Source organism: Pseudorca crassidens, chromosome 1 (genome assembly GCF_039906515.1).
Source record: "Pseudorca crassidens isolate mPseCra1 chromosome 1, mPseCra1.hap1, whole genome shotgun sequence".
NCBI classification, from domain to species: Eukaryota; Metazoa; Chordata; class Mammalia; order Artiodactyla; family Delphinidae; genus Pseudorca; species Pseudorca crassidens.
The window spans coordinates 104218463-104239126 of record NC_090296.1 but is presented as its reverse complement, the minus strand read 5'-3'; the positions used below and the strand labels follow the sequence as shown (position 1 = coordinate 104239126).

Here is a 20664-nt window from a genome sequence, read left to right as displayed (position 1 = left end):
GAGCTATCTATTTGCTAAGCTACTAAAAGCATTGTAGTGGGAGAGATGAGGCTTCAGGGCAGGTGGATTTGTCCCTTTTCAACTTGGTAGAACTAGGTACGTCTAAAGGTAGGGGCAAATGTAGGTCTGGAAAAAAATAGGATTGGTTAAAAGTGCATAGGACTTTGATTACCAGCTCTCCTCCCGTACTACAGCAGATAACTGGAGGTTTACTTTCTGCACAGTTGAGGACTGAATGAGATTCTGCTCTGAAAATACAGAGATTGAGTGAAAGTCTGCATTGTAAAAATCTAAATACTGATTCAAGAGATCCCCTCCAGCTCTATTCTCTTCCCCATATGCATGCAGGAGCCCAGTGCACCTGTTATGTAGACTGGAGAATTCCTCTACAGGGAAGCTAACTAGTATAGGATGAAAAAACTCTGGCATTTATAATGGCCCCACTAGTTCACCACGCTGAAGCTCACTAGTCAACAATCTTTAGATTCACGTACACAAAACTTCCAGTCAGAATATTTGTACTTCATCTTTAATATGAACAGACAGCCAAGAACCAAACAGAAAAATGCAAATTGGAACAACCAAGTAATGCAGGGAATAGAAGAAAACTTAAAAAGAAGTATAATTAGGTGGGGCTAATGGCAGATTCTGGGAGGGCTCACACTGAGTACTTCCCAGAAATTCTGCCAGTGTCCTTGTCCCCACGGTGAGCCACAGCCACCCCCCGCCTCTGCAGAAGACCCTCCAACACTAGCAGGATGGACACCAACCTCCAAACTTCATTCATATGTTGAACCTGAAGACAGTTGACACACCAAGAGAATCTGACAGAACGTCCTCACATGAGGGACTCCTGGTGAAATCAGTTTGTGGAAACAGTCACAGTGCATCAAGAAACCTTTACTATTCACAGAAAGATAGACGAGATGAAAAGGCAGAGGGATATGTACCAGATGAAGGAACAAGATAAAACTCCAGAAAAACTACTAAATGAAGTGGAGACAGGCAACCTTCCAGAAAAATAATTCAGAATAATGGAAGTGAAGATGATCCAGGACCTCGGAAAAAGAATGGAGGCAAAGATCGAGAAAATGCAAGAAATGTTTAACAAAGACCTAGAAGATCTAAAGAACAAACAAACAGAGATGAACAATACAATAACTGAAATGAAAACTACACTAGAAGGAATCAATAGCAGAATAACTGAGGTAGAAGAACGGATAAGTGACCTGGAAGACAGAATGGTGGAATTCAGTGCTGCAGAGCAGAATAAAGAAAAAAGAATGAAAAGAAATGAAGACAGCCTAAGAGACCTCTGGGAAAACATTAAACGCAACAACATTCGCATTATAGGGGTCCCAGAAGGAGAAGATAGAGAGAAAGGACCCGAGAAAATATTTGAAGAGATTATAGTCGAAAACTTCCCTAACATGGGAAAGGAAATAGCCACCCAAGTCCAGGAAGCACAGCGAGTCCCATACAGGATAAACCCAAGGAGAAACACGCTGAGACACATAATAATCAAATTGGCAAAAATTAAAGACAAAGAAAAATTATTGAAATCAGCAAGGGAAAAATGACAAATAACATATAAGGGAACTCCCATAAGGTTAACAGCTGATTTCTCAGCAGAAACTCTACAAGCCAGAAGGGAGTGGCATGATCTACTTAAAGTGATGAAAGGGAAGAACCTACAACCAAGATTACTCTACCTGGCAAGGTTCTCATTCAGATTCAATGGAGAAATCAAAAGCTTAACAAGCAAAAGCTAAGAGAATTCAGCACCACCAAACCAGCTCTACAACAAATGCTAAAGGAACTTCTCTCTAACTGGGAAGCACAAGAGAAGAAAAGGACCTACAGAAACAAACCCAAAACAATTAAGAAAATGGTCAGAAGAACATACATATCGATAATTACCTTAAACCTGAATGGATTAAATGCTCCCACCAATAGAACACAGGCTTGCTGAATGGATACAAAAACAAGACCCATATATATGCTGTCTACAAGAGACCCACTTCAGACCTAGAGACACATACAGACTGAAAGTGAAGGGATGGAAAAAGATATTCCATGCAAATGGAAATCAAAAGAAAGCTAGAGTAACAATACCCATATCCGATAAAGTAGACTTTAAACTAAAGACTGTTACAAGAGACAAGGAAGGACACTACATAATGATCAACAGATCAATCCAAGAAGAAGATACAACAATTATAAATATATATGCACCCAACACAGGAGCACCTCAATACATAAGGCAACTGCTAACAGCTGTAAAAGAAGAAATCGACAGTAACACAATAATAGTGGGGGACTTTAACACCTCACTTACACCAATGGACAGATCATCCAAAATGAAAATAAATAAGGAAACAGAAGCTTTAAATAACACAATAGACCAGATAGATTTAATTGGTATTTATAGGACATTCCATCCAAAAACAGCAGATTACACTTCCTTCTCAAGTGCTCACGGAATATTCTCCAGGATAGATCACATCTTGGGTCACAAATGAAGCCTCAGTAAATTTAAGAAAATTGAAATCATATCAAACATCTTTTCTGACCACAATGCTATTAGATTAGAATTGAATTACGGGGGAAAAACGTAAAACACACAAACACATGAGGGCTAAACACTATGTTAGTAAATAACCAAGAGATCACTGAAGAAATCAAAAAATACCTAGAGACAAATGACAATAAAGACATGACGATCCAAAACCTATGGGATGCAGCAAAAGCAGTTCTAAGAGGGAGGTTTATAGCTATACAAGCCTACCTCAAGAAACAAGAAAAATCTCAAATAAAGCATCTAACCTTACACCTAAAGGAACTAAGGAAAGAAGAACAAACAAACCCCAAAGTTAGCAGAAGGAAAGAAATCATAAAGATCACAGCAGAAATAAATGAAATAGAAACAAAGAAAACAATAGCAAAGATCAATAAAACTAAAAGCTGGTTCTTTGAGAAGATAAACAAAATTGATAAACCATTAGCTAGACTCATCAAGAAAAAGAGGGAGAGGACTCAAATCAATAAAATTAGAAATGAAAAAGAAGTTACAACAGACACTGCAGAAATACAAAACATCCTAAGAGACTACAACAGGCAACTCTATGCCAATGAAATGGACAACCTGGAAGAAATGGACAAATTCTTAGAAAGGTATAACCTTCCAAGACTGAACCAGGAAGAAACAGAAAATATGAACAGACCAATCACAAGTAATGAAATTGAAAATGTGATGAAAAATCTTCCAACAAACAAAAGTCCAGAACCAGATGGTTTCACAGGTGAATTCTATCAAACATTTAGAGACGAGCTAACACCCATCCTTCTCAAACTCTTCCAAAAAATTGCAGAGGAAGGAACACTCCCAAACTCATTCTATGAGGCCACCATCACCCTGATACCAAAACCAGACAAAGATACTACAAAAAAAGAAAATTACAGGCCAATATCACTGATGAATATAGATGCGAAGATCCTCAACAAAATACTAGCAAACAGAATCCAAAAACACATTAAAACGATCATATACCATGATCAAGTGGGATTTATCCCAGGGATGCAAGGATTCTTCAATATACATAAATCAATCAGTGTGATAAACCATATTGACAAATTGAAGAATAAAAACCATATGATCATCTCAATAGACGCAGAAAAAGCTTTTGACAAAATTCAACACCCATTTATGATAAAAACTCTCCAGAAAGTGGGCATAGAGGGAACCTACCTCAATATAATAAAGGCCATATATGAGAAACCCACAGCAAACGTCATTCTCAATGGTGAAAAACTGAAAGCATTTCCTCTAAGATCAGGAACAAGAAAAGGATGTCCACTCCCACCACTGTTATTCAACACAGTTTTGGAAGTCCTAGCCATGGCAATCAGAGAAGAAGAAGACATAAAAGGAATACAAATTGGAAAAGAAAAAGTAAAACTGTCACTGTTTGCAGATGACATGATACTATAAATAGAGAATCCTAAAGATGCTACCAGAAAACTACTAGAGCTAATCAATGAATTTGGTAAAGTTGCAGGATACAAAATTAATGCACAGAAATCTCTTGCATTCCTATACACTAATGATGAAAGATCTGAAAGGGAAACTAAGGAAGCACTCCCATTTACCACTGCTACAAGAAGAATAAAATACCTAGGAATAAACCTACCTAGGGAGACAAAAGACCTGTATACAGAAAACTATAAGACACAGATGAAAGAAATTAAAGATGATACCAACAGATGGAGAGATATACCATGTTCTTGGATTCGAAGAATCAATATTGTGAAAATGACTCTACTACCCAAAGCAATCTACAGATTCAATGCAATCCCTGTCAAATTACCAATGGCATTTTTTACGGAACTAGAACAAAGTAATCTTTAAATTTGTATGGAGCCACAAAAGACCCCGAATAGCCAAAGCAGTCTTGAGGGAAAAAAATGGAGCTGGAGGAATCAGACTCCTTGACTTCAGGCTATACTACAAAGCTACAGTAATCAAGACAATATGGTACTGGCACAAAAACAGAAACATAGATCAGTGTAACAATATAGAAAGTCCAGAGATAAACCCATGCATCTATAGTCAACTAATGTATGACAAGGGAGGCAAGGATATACAATGGAGAAAAGACAGTCTCTTCAATAAGTGGTGCTGGGAAAACTGAACAGCTACATGTAAAAGAATGAAATTAGAACACTCCCTAACACCATAATGAAAAATAAACTCAAAATGGGTTTGAGACCTAAATGTAAGACCGGACACTATAAAACTCTTAGAGGAAAACATAGGAAGAACACTCTTAGACATAAATCACAGCAAGATCTTTTTTGATCCATCTCCTAGAGTAATGGAAATAAAAACAAAAATAAACAAATAGGACCTAATGAAACTTAAAAGCTTTTGCACAACAAAGGAACCCATAAACAAGACCAAAAGACAACCTGCAGAATGGGAGAAAATATTTGCAAACGAATCAACGGACAAAGGATTAATCTCCAAAATATATAAACAGCTCATGCAGCTCAATATTAAAGAAACAAACAACCCAATCCAAAAATGGGCAGAAGACCTAAATAGACATTTCTCCAAAGAAGACATATTGATGTCCAAGAAGCACATGAAAAGCTGCTGAACATAACTAATTATTAGAGAAATGCAAATCAAAACTGCAATGTGGTATCATCTCACACCAGTTAGAATGGGCATCATCAGAAAATCTACAAACAACAATGCTGGAAAGGGTGTGGAGAAAAGGGAACCCTCTTGCACTGTTGATGGGAATGTAAATTGATACAGCCACTATGGAGAACAGTATGGAGGTTCCTTAAAAAACTAAAAATAGAATTACCATATGATCCAGCAATCCCACTACTGGGCATATACCCAGAGAAATCCATAATTCAAAAAGACACATGCACCCCAATGTTCATTGCAGCACTGTTTACAATAGCCAGGTCATGGAAGCAACCTAAATGCCCATCGACAGATGAATGGATAAAGAAGTTGTGGTCCGTATATACAATGTAATATTACTCAGCCATAAAAAGGAATGAAATTGGGTCATTTGTTGAGACATGGATGGATCTAGAGACTGTCATACAGAGTGAAGTAAGTCAGAAAGAGAAAAATATTGTATATTAATGCATGTATGTTGAACCTAGAAAAACGGTTCAGATGAACCAGTTTGCAGGGCAGAAGTTGAGACACAGATGTAGCGACCAAGCTTATGGACACCAAGGGGGGAAAGCTATGGGGGCATGGCGATGGTGGTGTGATGAACTGGGCGATTAGAATTGACATGTATACACTGATGTGTATAAAATTGATGACTAATATGAACCTGCTGTATAAAAAAATAAAATTCAAAAATTAAAAGAAAATAAAGAACTATAATTAATGTCCTCAGAGAGATGAGAACATATTTTAATCCTTGAACAACAAGCGGCTGTAATAAAGAATTTTTCCTAACAACAGTTTGGAAATTAAAATGTAATTTAAAAAATTAAAAATTAAATCAAATAGTTGGAATATTGTTAATTTTTTTCCAGAAAATAGAATAAGATGACAAAGAGATTTTATTATTTTATTTTATATTATTTATTTATTTTTGGCTGTGTTGGGTCTTTGTTGCTGCCCGCCAGCTTTCTCTAGTTGTGGCGAGCAGGGGCTACTCTTCGTTGCGGTGCACAGGCTTCTCTTTGCGGTGGCTTTTCTTGTTGCGGAGCATGGGCTCTAGGCACATGGGCTTCACTAGTTGCAGCACGTGGTCTCAGTAGTTGTGGCTCACAGGCTCTAGAGCACAGGCTCAGTAGTTGTGGCGCACGGGCTTAGTTGCTTTGTGGCATGTGGGATCTTCCTGGACCAGGGATCGAACCCGTGTGCCTTGCATTGGCAGGCGGATTCTTAACCACTACGCCACCAGAGAAGCCCCAACAAAGAGATTTTAAAATAGAAAAGATAAAACAACTAGAGTATCCATTCAGGTTGTACAACATTCACATAATAGGAGTATTAGGAAGAGGGAAGAGAGAAACAGAGGAAAAGTAATAATTTATTAAAAATTCTTTTTTTATTGAGATTTAATTGACATTGTGTTTCATGTGTACAATATAATGATTTGATATGTGTGTATATTATGAAGTGATCATCACAGTAAATCTAGCAAATATGTCCAGCACCATACATAGTTACAATTTTTTTTCTTAAGATGAGAACTTTTAAGATTTACTCTCTTAACAACTTTCAAATACGCTATACAGCATTATTAGCGACAGTCACCAGGCTGTACATTTCATTCACAGGGCTTATGTATTGTATGAGTAGAAGTCCATAACTTTTGACCATCATCACCCATTTTGTCCACATCCCACCCCCCACCTCTGACAACCACCAATCTGTTCTCTGTATCTATGAGTCTGTTTTTTTGTTTTAGGTTCCACATATAAGAAATAATTTTAAAAAACATTTTTTTTTAGTGAGGGGTGGTGGGAGAGATAAATCAGGAGTTTGGGATTCACATATACACACTACTGTATGTAAAATAGATAAACAAGGACCTGCTGTATAGCACAGGGAACTATATTCAATGTCTTGTAGTAATCTATAATGGAAAGGAATCTGAGAAAGAAATGTATATATATATATGTATATATATATTTGTTGTTGTTGTTCCTAATACTATTTTATTTTTCCTTGATCAACTATTGCAGCATTTTGCAAATTTTGTTTGTCTGTTCAGAAAAGCAATTTTTGGTTTTGTTGATCTTTTATTGTTTCTTTGTTTTCTATTCCATTAATTCCTGTGTTTATTTTTATTTGGCTTCTTCTAGTTTCTTTGGGTTTTCTCTGTTCTTTATACAATTTGTCTGCATTAATTTTTGAATCTTTTAACACATGCATATGAAGTTATAATTTTTTCTCTTAAATGCTGCATTAATACATTCACCAAGTCTTGAAATCTTGTGTTTTCATTGCCATTTAGTTGCAAATATTTGTAACCCATCATGATTTTTTTTGTCCTTGAATTATTAAGGAGATTTTAAAAAAAATTTCCAAATGTATAAAAGAGGAATGACAGTTGTTCTCATATTTTATATTATGTGGGTCATTGTGTTATATACAAATGTGTTTATAAATCATTTGTAGTTTGCTAGTGTGTATTTTTGTTTATTGTGAGTCTTTCTTTTGATATGGGCTACTTAGGTTTATTATTATAAATAAAATATATCCTGGGACCTTCCTGGTGGCACAGTGGTTAAGAATCCACCTGCCAATTCAGGGAACCCAGGTTTGAGTCCTGGTCTGGGAAGAAGCCACATGCCATGGAGCAACTAAGCTCACACGCCACAACTACTGAGCCTGCGTGCCACAATTACTGAAGCCCATGCACCTAGAGCCCATGCTCCTCAACAAGAGAAGCCACTGCAGTGAGAAGCCTGTGCACTGCAATGAAGAGCAGCCCCCGCTTTCCGCAACTAGAGAAAGCCTGCACACAGCAATGAAGGCCCAATGCAGCCAAAAATAAATAAATTAACTAATTAAAAAATAAAATAAAATACATCCAAACATCTTAGAATTTCCTTCTGCTCTCTTACTTTGTGATTTATATTTACCAGACTTCCTTTTTTGTTCTTTTTTCTATTTTTCTGCCTTGGATTAAATAATTTTTCTTAATTATGTCCTTTCCTTTGTACTAATTTGAAAAGTATACATTCTATTTTTGTTCTCTGAATGATCAATATTAAATTTTTTATAACTGTTTTGATACATAGATATAATTACAATTCTATTTTTAATGTGCATACTAAACAAAATTTAATCTCTACCATTACTTGTAAATATTAGAAGGAAATTTAATACATGAACTTCAGTCGTACCCATCCTCTATGTTACTGTCTAAAGATTTCATTCCACTTTTTTGGCGGGAGGGACTCAACTGATCTCACCTTATTTTTAAACCTCTATATTTAGTCGTTAGTGTGGCTTTACCACATATACTCATTACTATTTCTGTTGACCCATATTTACTGCTTTTTAATTATCTTTGCTTCTTGCATCTAAGTTCTTTCTGGATCCAATTACCTTTCCTTTAAGTAAATCCTTTAGTAGTTTTTAAATTTTTTTTTAACATCTTTACTGGAGTATAATTGCTTTGCAGTGGTGTGTTAGTTTCTGCTTTATAACAAAGTGAATCAGTTATACATATGCATATATCCCCATATCTCCTCCCTCTTGCACCTCCCTCCCACCCTCCCTATCCCACCCCTCTAGGTGGTCACTGAGCTGAGCTGATCTCCCTGTGCTATGCGGCTGCTTCCCACTAGCTGTCTATTTTACATTTGATAGTGTAAGTCCATGCCACTCTCTCACTTCGTCCCAGCTTACCCTTCCCCCTCTCCGTGTCCTCAAGTCCATTCTCTACATCTGCGTCTTTATACCTGTCTAGTATTTCTTTAATAAAGATCTGAATGTTAAGTTCAGTTATTTTTATTTTGTTATTGTTATTCAGTGATGTTTTAGATGGTTGCAGAATTCAAGATTGACAGTTATTTTCCATCAGTAACTTGAAGGTATGTCTATTGTCTTCTGACTTTTAATATTGCTGCTGGGAAGTCTGCTCTTGATTTAATATTGATCCTTTATAAGGTAAATCCATCCTTTGTCTCTGGTTGCTTTAAAATTCTTCACTTTGGTATATGTTGATTTTATTACTCTAAGTTCAGTTTTATATTTATTCATCTCATAATATCAGAAGTTGGAGTATAATTTCACTCAAAGAACGTATGTCTTACCTCAGTTCTGGGAAGTTATAAGCTATTGTTTTCAAATAGCAAATTGTTTTCAAATTGCCTTTATGTTCCTTGGCTGCGTTCTGTATAATATCCTCAGATCTGTCTTCTAGTTTGCAAATTTTCTTCAAATATGCCTAATGTGCTGTTAAACTTGTCCTAGAAGTTTTCAATTTCAGGGATAATATTTTTCATTTTGCAAGTTCTGTTTGCTTCTTTCATACCTGTTTGTTCTTTTTTCATTACCTTAGTTTTTCATTATGTATTTTAGCCTATCTTAGCTCTTTAAGTAAGCATGTTTTAAATTATTATAGTCTCTTTCAGATTGTTCTGGTATTTCAGATTCTTAATAGGCCAGTCCTCCTGTTTGTTGTGTCTGCTGACTGTTCTCCATACTGTAAGGAAGAAACATACATTGTATCCGCATGTGATTTGTAGTTTTTGTTTGTGTGCTCATCTTCAGCACGGATTATTTTTATGTGTGCATATGAGGAAATTTCATGTGTACTGGTTTGCAGAAGTAGAATTACTCGGAAGGGATACCTGAAGTTTAGGTTTCTCACGAGAGACGTTTTTTCTTCTCTTATCCAGAGCCCCAGGAGGAGACATGCTTCACTTTCTTGGAGTTGTGGACAGAGATTTTATGTGTCCATTTCACTGAGAGTGTAGCCCTTCTCAGGCTGTAATTGCATTCTCAGCTTTCACCTCTGTACCTATATCAGCATTAAATTTCCAGTCTTTATCCTTTATATATAGTCTCTAATATATATATGTATAATATATAATATATTCATATATATAAAATTTCAGATACAGATATGGATATCTAGATAGATATATAGATATATACCTTCATAGGTATACCTATATAGATATCTATATCTATATCTGAAATCTTTCCAAATAGCTTTTTGTCAGCTTTTGAGATTACCCTGGCTATAAATTGCTGATAAGGCTTTTCTTTTGCATAGGTTTTGAACTGAACTATGTACTTGAAACTTTTGTTTATTTGTTATATTTTTATCAAGCATTTTATGTGTTCATAGCGTTTTGTCTGCTTGTAAAATTGCTTGTTAAAGTTTGTAAAAACTTTAACCTATGCTGCTGAAAACAGAAAGCTAATTTCTTTTTATGTTTTTCTGTTTGTCTTATTTTACTGTAAGAGTTTGAAAGCTAGATATCCTATTTTTAATGTAACTCATGGTCACCATAATGATTTCCATAAGCATTTTCAAATGTTTATTCATTTACTTTTGTTTAACAAAACTAATAGCAAAGTAATTTTTAAATTTCTCATTATGGAAGAATAGTGCTTATTCCCTCCATGTTGTGTATCCTAGTAATCATTAGTATAAAATGTGAACTTATATACTTCATTTTTACTTTTTATTCTGTTTTCCTTCTGTTGTAGTAACATTAAAAAATCTTACAACATTTTTTCATGTGTTTTAGAAAACCCATCCTTTTTCATTTTTACCCTCAGGTTTCCCACTCCTGAGTTCTTAATTTTATTTGTCCATGTTCTGGAACATTTCTTTGAGTAATTCAGAAAACATGGCTAGATGGTATATTTACTTAGTTCTTACATATCTAGGAATGTCTCTTGGCTTCACAAGTGAACAACAGTTTACCAGGCTATAAAATTCTTAGGACATTGTGTTAGGTAGGTTCAAGCCAACTGCTGAAATAAAGAGGTCCAAAGTTACAGATCAAATAAGATAGAAATTGAATTCTCTGTAATCTAAGACTTACTATGTAACAGCAATCAATCTAGGCCTGATAGATGGCTTTGTTCCACGGGGCCATCTAAGCTGGTGGGGCCACATATATCATCACATCATTTGGCTTCCATTTCTGTGTCCAAGGTGGATGCTGCAGTTGGCATTGTTTTTTAGCCAGTGGGAAGGGGAAAGAGGAAGTCCATTGCAAGTAGATTTACATGTAAGATAATGATCCATAAGTTTTATACAGCACTTATATTCATATTCTGTTGTCTCAGGTTTGGCACATAACTACACCACTCTTAAGGGAGGCTGAACTTTGTTGAAGTTACTTTCTTTGTTTGAGTCCTTATTCTTTCTTTCTTGCTCCCCTCCTCCCTCCCTTTGAAATGTTAATTCATGCCATTTTCAATTTTTCTTTAAAATGGAAGTTTTATTTTTTAAAAATTTTCTCTTTTTTTCAGACACTTTAAAAAATATAAATTTATTTATTTTTGACTGAGTTGGGTCTTTGTTGCTGTGTGCAGGCTTTCTCTAGTTGCGGCAAGTGGGGCTTACTCTTCGTTGTGGCTCACAGGCTCTAGGCGCATCGGCTTCAGTAGTTGTGGCACATGGGCTTAGTTGCTCTGCAGCATGTGGGATCTTCCCAGACCAGGGCTTGAACTCGTGTCTCCTGCATTGGCAGGCAGATTCTTAACCACTGCATCACTTCCAGTTCCCTAAATTGGAAGTTTTATATCTTAATTTTATGTATTCATTTTATATCAAGGATATTAACTCTCTGTCATGTTTCTGGAAAATCTTTTTTTAAACAATTTTGATATTTGCCTTTTAAATCTGTATATCATGTTTTTAGTACTTTTCCTTTTTAGTACCCTTCCTTCCCTTTATTCATATAGTTTATATTCTAACATATAGATTAATTTCCTCTCTTATATTGACTTAATAATTATTACATCTAACTACCTTTATACAAATGTATGGCCTTTCATTACAACTCTTTGCCTGTTCCCATTAGCTGTCTTTAATAGCTGAAAAACTTTTATATCATCACCAGGGAGCTTACAGAAGATACTGATATCAGAGCTTAAGGAAAATGATGGCTTTGCCTAGGTGCCCTCCTCTAGAGTTGATGTAGATTAAGTTGCCTAGAGTGGCTTCCTCTATAGTGAATGTAAGTTAGACACTGTGGTTTAACAAAGAGAACCCCAGAAAAGTAGCTGAGGTCATTGAAAGAACAGATAATTAGCTGCCATAATTTCAATGAGGGATTTTACATGCCTTATTGTAGAAAATATGTTTGGATTATTTGTATAGGATTTTAGAAGTAGCTTTAATGTGTAATTACCTTAAAAGTCAGTTTGTTAACTAGGAAATGAGAGATAAATAACTTAGTTGCTAATATTGTTTTTGAAGGGAGAAATTCAGAAATTATATTTTTTGAGAAGTTAAAGGAAGACAGTATTCCTGCTCCTCGCTCTGTCGGCAATATTAAAATCAACTTTACCCCTCGAGTATTCCCAACTGCTCTCCGGGAATCACAGGTAGCAGCAGAAGAGGAGGTTGGTATACTTGCTGTTAGTTACAGTGACCACAATGAAAATATTTTTTATTCCATATATTGAAACTGTTACTGGGTCTGAATTTTTAAAGTATTCATTAGGCTAAAGATATTACTTCATGAAAAAATTTAATATTTCCTTTTGAGAAAAATATATTTTACAGGATTTTTATTTCTTTTTTGGCTCCAGAATGCTGATGAGAAAACACTGGTTTAATATCCAGTGTTGTTGCTTATCCCAGGAGATAAAATGTTGCATGTGCATTTATTTTATCAAATACATCATTTTCCATAATAGATTTGTAAACTTTGGGTCAGTGTATGTCACGGTAAGAAAAGATTTGTAAATTTATTATTTTATTACAATTAATTATTAATATCAAGTATTTCTAATGTGACATTTGGCATTAATATCTTTCATTCATTTATAAATTCCTGAGCTCTGGGATTTTGAATATTGTATATTTAGTTGTGTAAGCACTAAGAACTGCTTTTTTTTTTTTTTTACTGTAAGGTGTGAACTGATACCTCAATTGAAAAGTTGTGGAAATAATTGACTCTCCTTAAGATATAATGACACTTAATAAATATTAATTTTTTTCTTATTATTAACAGCATATTTCTATATTTTATTATTTATAAAAGTACCTCTGTAACTATAAAATTATAATTTTAAAAATCATTTATATATTTTTATAATGTAAAATATATATATATACATTATAAACAAGAAAAATAAAACAATATTCACGTGAACTCCCAGAAATTTGGATGAAATTTGGACTAGAAATTTTTATACATTTGATCTTAATCAGCTAGTGAAGTTTAAAAAAAAGCTTAAAGATGTATAAAAACTAGAAGTGTAAAATCACCACCATCAATTATTTTATCAGTCTGCTCAGACTGCTATAACAAAGTGGATCCATAGACTGGGTGGCTTAAAGAACAGGCAATTACTTCTCACAGTTCTGGAGGCTGGGAAGTCCAAGGTCAGGACGCTGGGGTGGGGTGGGGTGCCAGCATGCCCTCTGGTCTCTTCCTCTTCTTATAAGGACACTAATCTTACGATAGGAATCTCATCCTCATAACCTCATCCAAGCATAATTATCGCCCAAAGGCCCCATCTCCAAATACCATCACATTGGTGATTAGGGCTTCAACATACGAATTTTGGAGGACACAAACATTCAGTCCATAACAAATAGTATTTCCATCTTGTATAGGAAGATGGAAAATCTAAAAGTAACTTTTAATAAAACAAGACTTTTGTGTCCTTCATTAAACTTCATTCTCATTTCAGTGGCTACATAAACAAGCAGAGGCACGAAGAGCAATGAATACTGACATTCCTGAACTTTGTGATTTAAAAGAAGAGGAAAAGAACCCAGAATGGTTGAAGGACAAAGGAAAGTAAGTTGTTTGAACTCTGCCCATGAGATTTATAATAAATTTGTGTAGATATTAATACATATTTTCTAGTTATCTTGACATATGTGTGTGTGTGAGTTTGGGGGAGGAATAATGCAAATATGCCAATTCTGTAGGTAGTGCTTCCATATTTAAAAAGTCAGATCTTATAACAAATAAGACTCTCATTTTTATTGCTTTTGTATTTATATGTCATGGAAATGAAAAATATCACGTCTTTTGGATTGCTTATCAAAATCCCTTTTTAAATCACTTAACATTTAACATAAGTCCTTCATACTACTTCCCTTAAAATCATGGTTCTTTGGGGACTTCCCTGATGGCACAGTGGTTGGGAGTCCGCCTGCCAGTGCAGGGGACATGGGTTCGAGTCCTGGTCCAGGGGGATCCCACATGCCGCGGAGCAACTAAGCTCGTGCGCCACAGCTGCTGAAGCCCGTGTGCCACAACTGCTGAGACCCCAGTGCCTGGAGCCCGTGCTCCGCAACAAGAGAAGCCACAGCAATGAGGAGTCTGCACAACACAACGAAGAGTGGCCCCCACTCCCCACAACTAGGGAGGGGCCTGTGTGCAGAAACAAAGACCCAACACAGCCAAAAATAAATAATAAATAAATTTATTAGAAAAAAAATCATGGTTCTTTAAAACTAGAGCTACTTTGGTTAGTCATATCCATCTTTAAAAGATTATCAAATTATCCTATAAATTATCAATTTATATACAGACAGTCCTTTTATTTATTTATATGTGGCTCTATGTGTAAACTTTTAGACAGTTAACAACAATGAATTCTGCTATATTCTGTGGTAATTCGAGTTCATATTTTGAGGCAATTTTGTAGATATTATTTATCTCATTTTATACACTTTTGTATTATTTTCCTATTGCTGCCATAGCAAACTACCACAAACTTAGTGGCTTAAAACAATACAAATTTATTATCTTATACTTCTGGAGGTCAGAAGTCTAAAATGGATTTTTCTGGGCTAAAATTAAGATATCAGTTGCAATGCTTCTGGAGGCTGTAAGGGAGAATCTATTTTCTTGGGTTTTCCAGCTTTGAGACTGCCCACATTCCTTGGCTTATGGCCCCCAACCAGCAGTTGCGTCACTCTGAACTTTGCTTCCATAGTCATCTCTCCTTGTCTGACTCTGGCTCTCCTGCCTCCCTCTTTCTTTTATAAGTGCCGTTGTGATTACATTAGTCCCACTTGTATAATCCAGGATAATCTCCTACTGCAAGATCCTTAACTTAATCACATCTACAAGGTTCTTTCTAACTAGCCATTTTAGTTAATATATTCACAGGTTTTGGGGATTAGGATGTGGACATCTTTGGTGGGGAGATTTAGCTGTCTAACCACAAAATCTGTGTTTTTCTTTTCTCATCTTCTCTCTGTTCATCCTTGGTCTTTTCTCGTATCTGATAACAACACCAGAGATTAATTTGTGGAGTTGAGCTGGAGTTAACAATTTTTCTGAAGTTCAGAAGCCTGAGGCTGACAAGTTTGTTCCTCTTACTCCCAACAAAAATCCCCTCTCCTTCTTCTCTATTAAACCATTAAATAAATATCTGTTGATTACTTGCGGTTTGTCAGACTGTAGGCTAGGCTCTGAGCTACAGAGATCAGTAGAGAAGAGGGACATATACAAGTACTTATAACACTGTGTGGGAAGTACAATACATAGAAAATACAAATACTTATAACACTGTGTGGGAAGTACAATACATAGAAAGAACAAGGTAAAATGAGAGTACAGAAGAGGGGCACCTAACCTTAAAGGAAGAAAGGTAGTTTCAGGAAGAGCTTCCTAAAGAATATAGCACCTGAGCTCCTCTTAATGGTAAATAGGAGTTTCAGGAGGAAGGACAGAAAGGCAATAGCAGAGGAGACAGTATGAGCGAAAGCTCAGAGACAAGAATACTGTGATATATATGTCAGGAACTGGGTAGTTTATTGCTTGCTAAAACATAAATTTGGTGCTAGGAATAATGCCAAATGAACCTAGAAAAATAGGCAGTGGCCTTGTGTTATTCTTACATTTTATTCTGTAAGGTGGGGAAAATGTGTTGCAGAAACTATGGCAGAGGTCTTGAACCATTATGACATTGTTATAGGGTGAAGAGGAGAGCAGTGTGAGAAATATTCAGGAGGTAAAATAGGGAGGACTTCTTGAGTGATTGTTGGGGGGTGAGAGAAGAGTAGTTGTGGGCGACTTTGGGTTTCTAGTTTCAATGATTGATTATATGATGCTACCAACTGAATTAGAGAACTCTAGAAGAGGGCCATTTAGGAGGGAATGTAGGTAAGTTCAGTTTTGAATATGTTGAGTTTGAGCTGCCTCTTGGTCAGTCTGGCTGACAGTGTCCAGCAAGTTTGAAACTCAGGGGAGAGGCCAACAGTGTATTATGGATTTGGAGGTTATCAGCATTTACGTAGCAGTTGATTTACAAGAGTAGGTGAGATATCTGAAAAGAGCACGTAGACCAGAGGAGTAGTGGCCTAAGGATAAAACCCTGTGACCTACCAACATTTGAAGACCTGGTAAAATAAAGGAGTACACAAAAATACTCCCAGAAGCCAATGGAATAGAAACTTTCAGAGTTTTTGTTTTGTTTTGTTCTTCTTTAAGAATAGAAAAGGTTTGAATAGATGTGCAGATGAGACAGAGGAGGTGGCTGACCTGTCCTCGAGTTTCTCCTCGAGGAGAAAATTGGGTCAAGGCCAAAGGTAGATGGCTTATCCCGATTTTGTTTTTGTTTTTCCTCTTGTTAAAAGTTGCATTCATTTTTACACTTTATGATAAAGATATATCTTTTGAAAAAAATTTACACTGCACATCAATTCAAAGTCCCCCTTGGTTTTTTTGTTTTTTGTTTTTTTTTTAACATCTTTATTATAAGTGCTTTACAATGGTGTGTTAGTGTCTGGTTTATAACAAAGTGAATCAGTTATACATATACATATGTTCCCATATCTCTTCCCTCTGGCATCCCCCTCCCTCCCACCCTCCTATCCCACCCCTCTAGGTGGTAACAAAGCTCCGAGCTAACCTCCCCGTGCTATGCGGCTGCTTCCCACTAGGTATCTATTTTATGTTTGGAAGTGTATATATGTCCATGCCACTCTCTCACTTTGTCACAGCTTACCCTTCCTCCTCCCCATATCATCAAGTCCATTCTCTAGTAGGTCTGTGTCTTTATTCCTGTCTTGCTACTAGGTTCTTCGTGACCTTTCTTTTTTTTCTTAGATTCCATATATATGTGTTAGCATACGGTATTTGTCTTTCTCTTTCTCACTTACTTCACTCTGTATGACAGACTCTAGCTCTATCCACCTCACTACAAATAACTCAATTTCGTTTCTTTGTATGGCTGAGTAATATTCCATTGTATATATGTGCCACATCTTCTTTATCCATTCATCTGTTGAATGGACACTTAGGTTGCTTCCATGTCCTGGCTATTGTAAATAGAGCTGCAATGAACATTTTGGTACTTGACTCTTTTTGAATTATGGTTTTCTCAGGGTATATGCCCAGTAGTGGGAGTGCTGGGTCATATGGTAGTTCTATTTTTAGTTTTTTAAGGAACCTCCATACTGTTCTCCATAATGGCTGTATCAATTTACATTCCCATCAACAGTGCAAGAGGGTTCCCTTTTCTCCACACCCTCTCCAGCATTTATTGTTTCTAGATTTTTTGATGGTGGCCATTCTGACTGGTGTGAGATGATATCTCATTGTAGTTTTTTTTTTTTTTTTTTTTTTGCGGTACGCGGGCCTCTCATTGCTGTGGCCTCTCCCGTTGCGGAGCACAGGCTCCGGACGTGCAGGCTCAGTGGCCATGGCTCACGGGCCCAGCCCTCCACAGCATGTGGGATCTTCCTGGACCGGGGCACGAACCCCGGAAGGATTGGGGTGGGAGTTGGAGTCAGTTATGGCAGAACAGGAATAAGAAAGTGCAAAGGAATAGAGGGGGATGAGAGTAGCAAAGACCAGCAAATACGAACTTTCATGTGAGGACAAAGAAGAAGCATGCTTTTAGATCAGCCCAAAGATAGCAGGTTGATGGAGATGGTTAGAAAGTCCTTTGGCATAAGATGTTTTTGGTGCTGGGACTGGCTAAACATCTTAGACAGTGTTTGATCTGGTCTTATTTTTGATATAGTAATGCTGTGATTTCGATTTACGTGTGGAAAGAGCAGATAAGATCATTGAGCTGAGGTTGGCATTTGACAAGTACAGCAAAAGACTCTGTGTGTGTGTGTGTGTGTGTGTGTGTGTGAGACTGCTGGCGAAAGCAATGAATTGCCAGCAACCTCGTGCAAAAGTGTACTTGGTTGCAATCAGGTGTGACTGGTAGATTGTAATCACTTCAGTCTGTTGTTTTTTGTACCTTTTTGCCTCACTGCCTCCAATTAGGTAGAATAAGAAAGAGAAGCAAAATAGGAGAAGAAAAGAGTTAAAAATGAGGAGAGATGGAAGAAAACTTAGTAACTGGTGACACCCAGGGAAACAAAGTACAGTTAATCATAGTGCCAAGTACAAACAGATAAAAGGAAAGGTACTAATTATTAGAGAGAAATGTATCCTCTCTGGCAATGTAATGCAGTACAAAAGACAGAAACAGACATAATAGAACCCATTCAGAAGCAGTGTTGAATTTAAGCCAAAAGATAAAATACTTTCATCTCCAGAGGCTTTGTTTCATGCTAGCCTTCTATATTTACACAGGCAAAAACAATCCAACTGTCCTTTATTGTTTTTAAACCCGTGGGTAGAAGTGGACAAGACTTCCAAAAGAGCAATAGTTTGAGAAAACTGTTTATGGGATTGTATCTACTCAAAAGAGACTCTTAGAAAAAGCCATAGAATGTTTTTGTTTTTTTAACCTAGCATTCTATTGCCAAGTCTTAGTTTTAAATGCCAAATCTACCTTTCAGGAAAATTTATAAGCTTAGGTAATTTTATTTGCTCATGAGAACATTTTACTGTTGGCAGTTAACATTGTACCAGATAGCTTTTTACTGAGAACATCTCACATAAAACAGAGTTTCTGTGCTCTAATTTATATATTCGCATGGTGTGTTGTTATTTAACAGCCTTACATGACTCAGAATCTGTAAATAATAGCTACCCTTCCAGTCACTTATAATCATATAAGGTTAGATGAATCGTTGTTCTGTCCCACTGATGTTACTTTGTGCTTGAGTTTTAGCATGCGTTTTTTTGGATACTCTCTTAACCCCAGTCTGAAAGTTCCTTCTTCCCCCACATTAGGACCACTTGAATGCCATCTGCATACCTCACTCTCTACAGCAAATTGTAATGTTAGATAGGAGGAAATTAAGGATATATAATTCTACAATCTAGCACCCAGCATCATATTACTGTTGTTACGTAAAATTACCTACATTAGTTCTAGTGTCTGAATTTTCTTTTTTTTTTTCTTGGCCTAAGTGTCAGATTTTATAGCCTGCCCAATACTCCAGTCCTTTTAAGACTGAGGCTCTGCTTTGCTTTTACTTATTCTCTTTCCACCCAAGTTAATTCTCTTCTGAACCCCAGATTTGTGTGTGGGAGCCTGCTATTTGATGACCGACTAACCTAGTACCAACTTGTGCCAGTCTGAATTTCTGTTTGCTTGCTGTTTGTGAATTTTCTGTAGCTGGATTCTATCTGCCTGTCTGGATGTCCTTTTACTTCACGTTGGACTTTTTGTTACTGATTGTTAACCACCTGTTACCATCTTCTCCCAACACAGCATACAGTTCTACTTGCCAGATTGAATTTCTTTCTAGCACTTTGGTTTGGATCCATGCCCTGGCAAGGACTGTGAAGAGTTAGCCTACCACAGTTTCATAGGTGCTGACAGAAGTCAGGAGACTCATGAGTCAAAGAGAAAGGACTTTACTATTCAAGTCACATCAAACAGTATGACCTTCATGTTGGTTCCCTCTGCCCCTAAAGTCCCATGGGGCCAATGCAGAGGGGGACCCAGGTGGATGCTGTACACACAGTAGGTTTGGTACCATAGCTGAGAAGACCAAGCTTAAGGAACACAGTTTTTTATAGAGGATTATTAGCAAACCTGTCCAATTTTTGCCTCACAAGGTGATGATATCTTTATTATACTGAGCAGTGAACAAATCTATTCTTTGCCCCAGAGAGAGACACTATCTCTATCTTCCAAGGCTGTGCACTATACAAACATCTTTGAAAAGATAGTCCCAAACAGAAGCTGTCAGTGCATCTGACATATGACACGCAGGGTAAAAGACCCATGGAGAATTGTCTCCCAGTATCCTTTTGTACTTGCCTACTTTCAGAACAGATCTGCCAAATCTGCCTTGCTCTGCTGCATTTTTTACAACTTTATTTGTTTATGGAGATAAGACAGTTTTCTTATGCTGCTACCTTTTGCCTGACTTAAAGAAGTTTAGAAGCCATATTCTAAGATGACTTCTTTGACATAATTATAATTTTGTTTGTTGATTGTATGTATTTTACAGCCCATAATATTCTGTTGCAGTACAGTCCCTATTATGGCCTAACTTGTCATTTTATTTTGTATGCAGTATCCTTTTCCTCCTTCCATCCTGAGTGCTAAATTGTACTGGTTGATGTTCCTTCACT

General features: G+C 36.5%; 1 protein-coding gene across 2 annotated transcripts in view; it reads left to right on the top strand.

Annotated features, from left to right (window-relative positions):
- Positions 1–20664, top strand: part of DNAAF4 (dynein axonemal assembly factor 4) — a 74198-nt gene that overhangs the window by 44653 nt on the left and 8881 nt on the right. For both annotated transcript variants that reach the window (XM_067747640.1, XM_067747639.1), the window contains exons 5-6: positions 12453–12598; positions 13898–14007. In XM_067747640.1, the coding sequence (XP_067603741.1) occupies positions 12453–12598; positions 13898–14007 (256 nt within the window). The remainder of the gene's footprint in view (positions 1–12452; positions 12599–13897; positions 14008–20664) is intronic.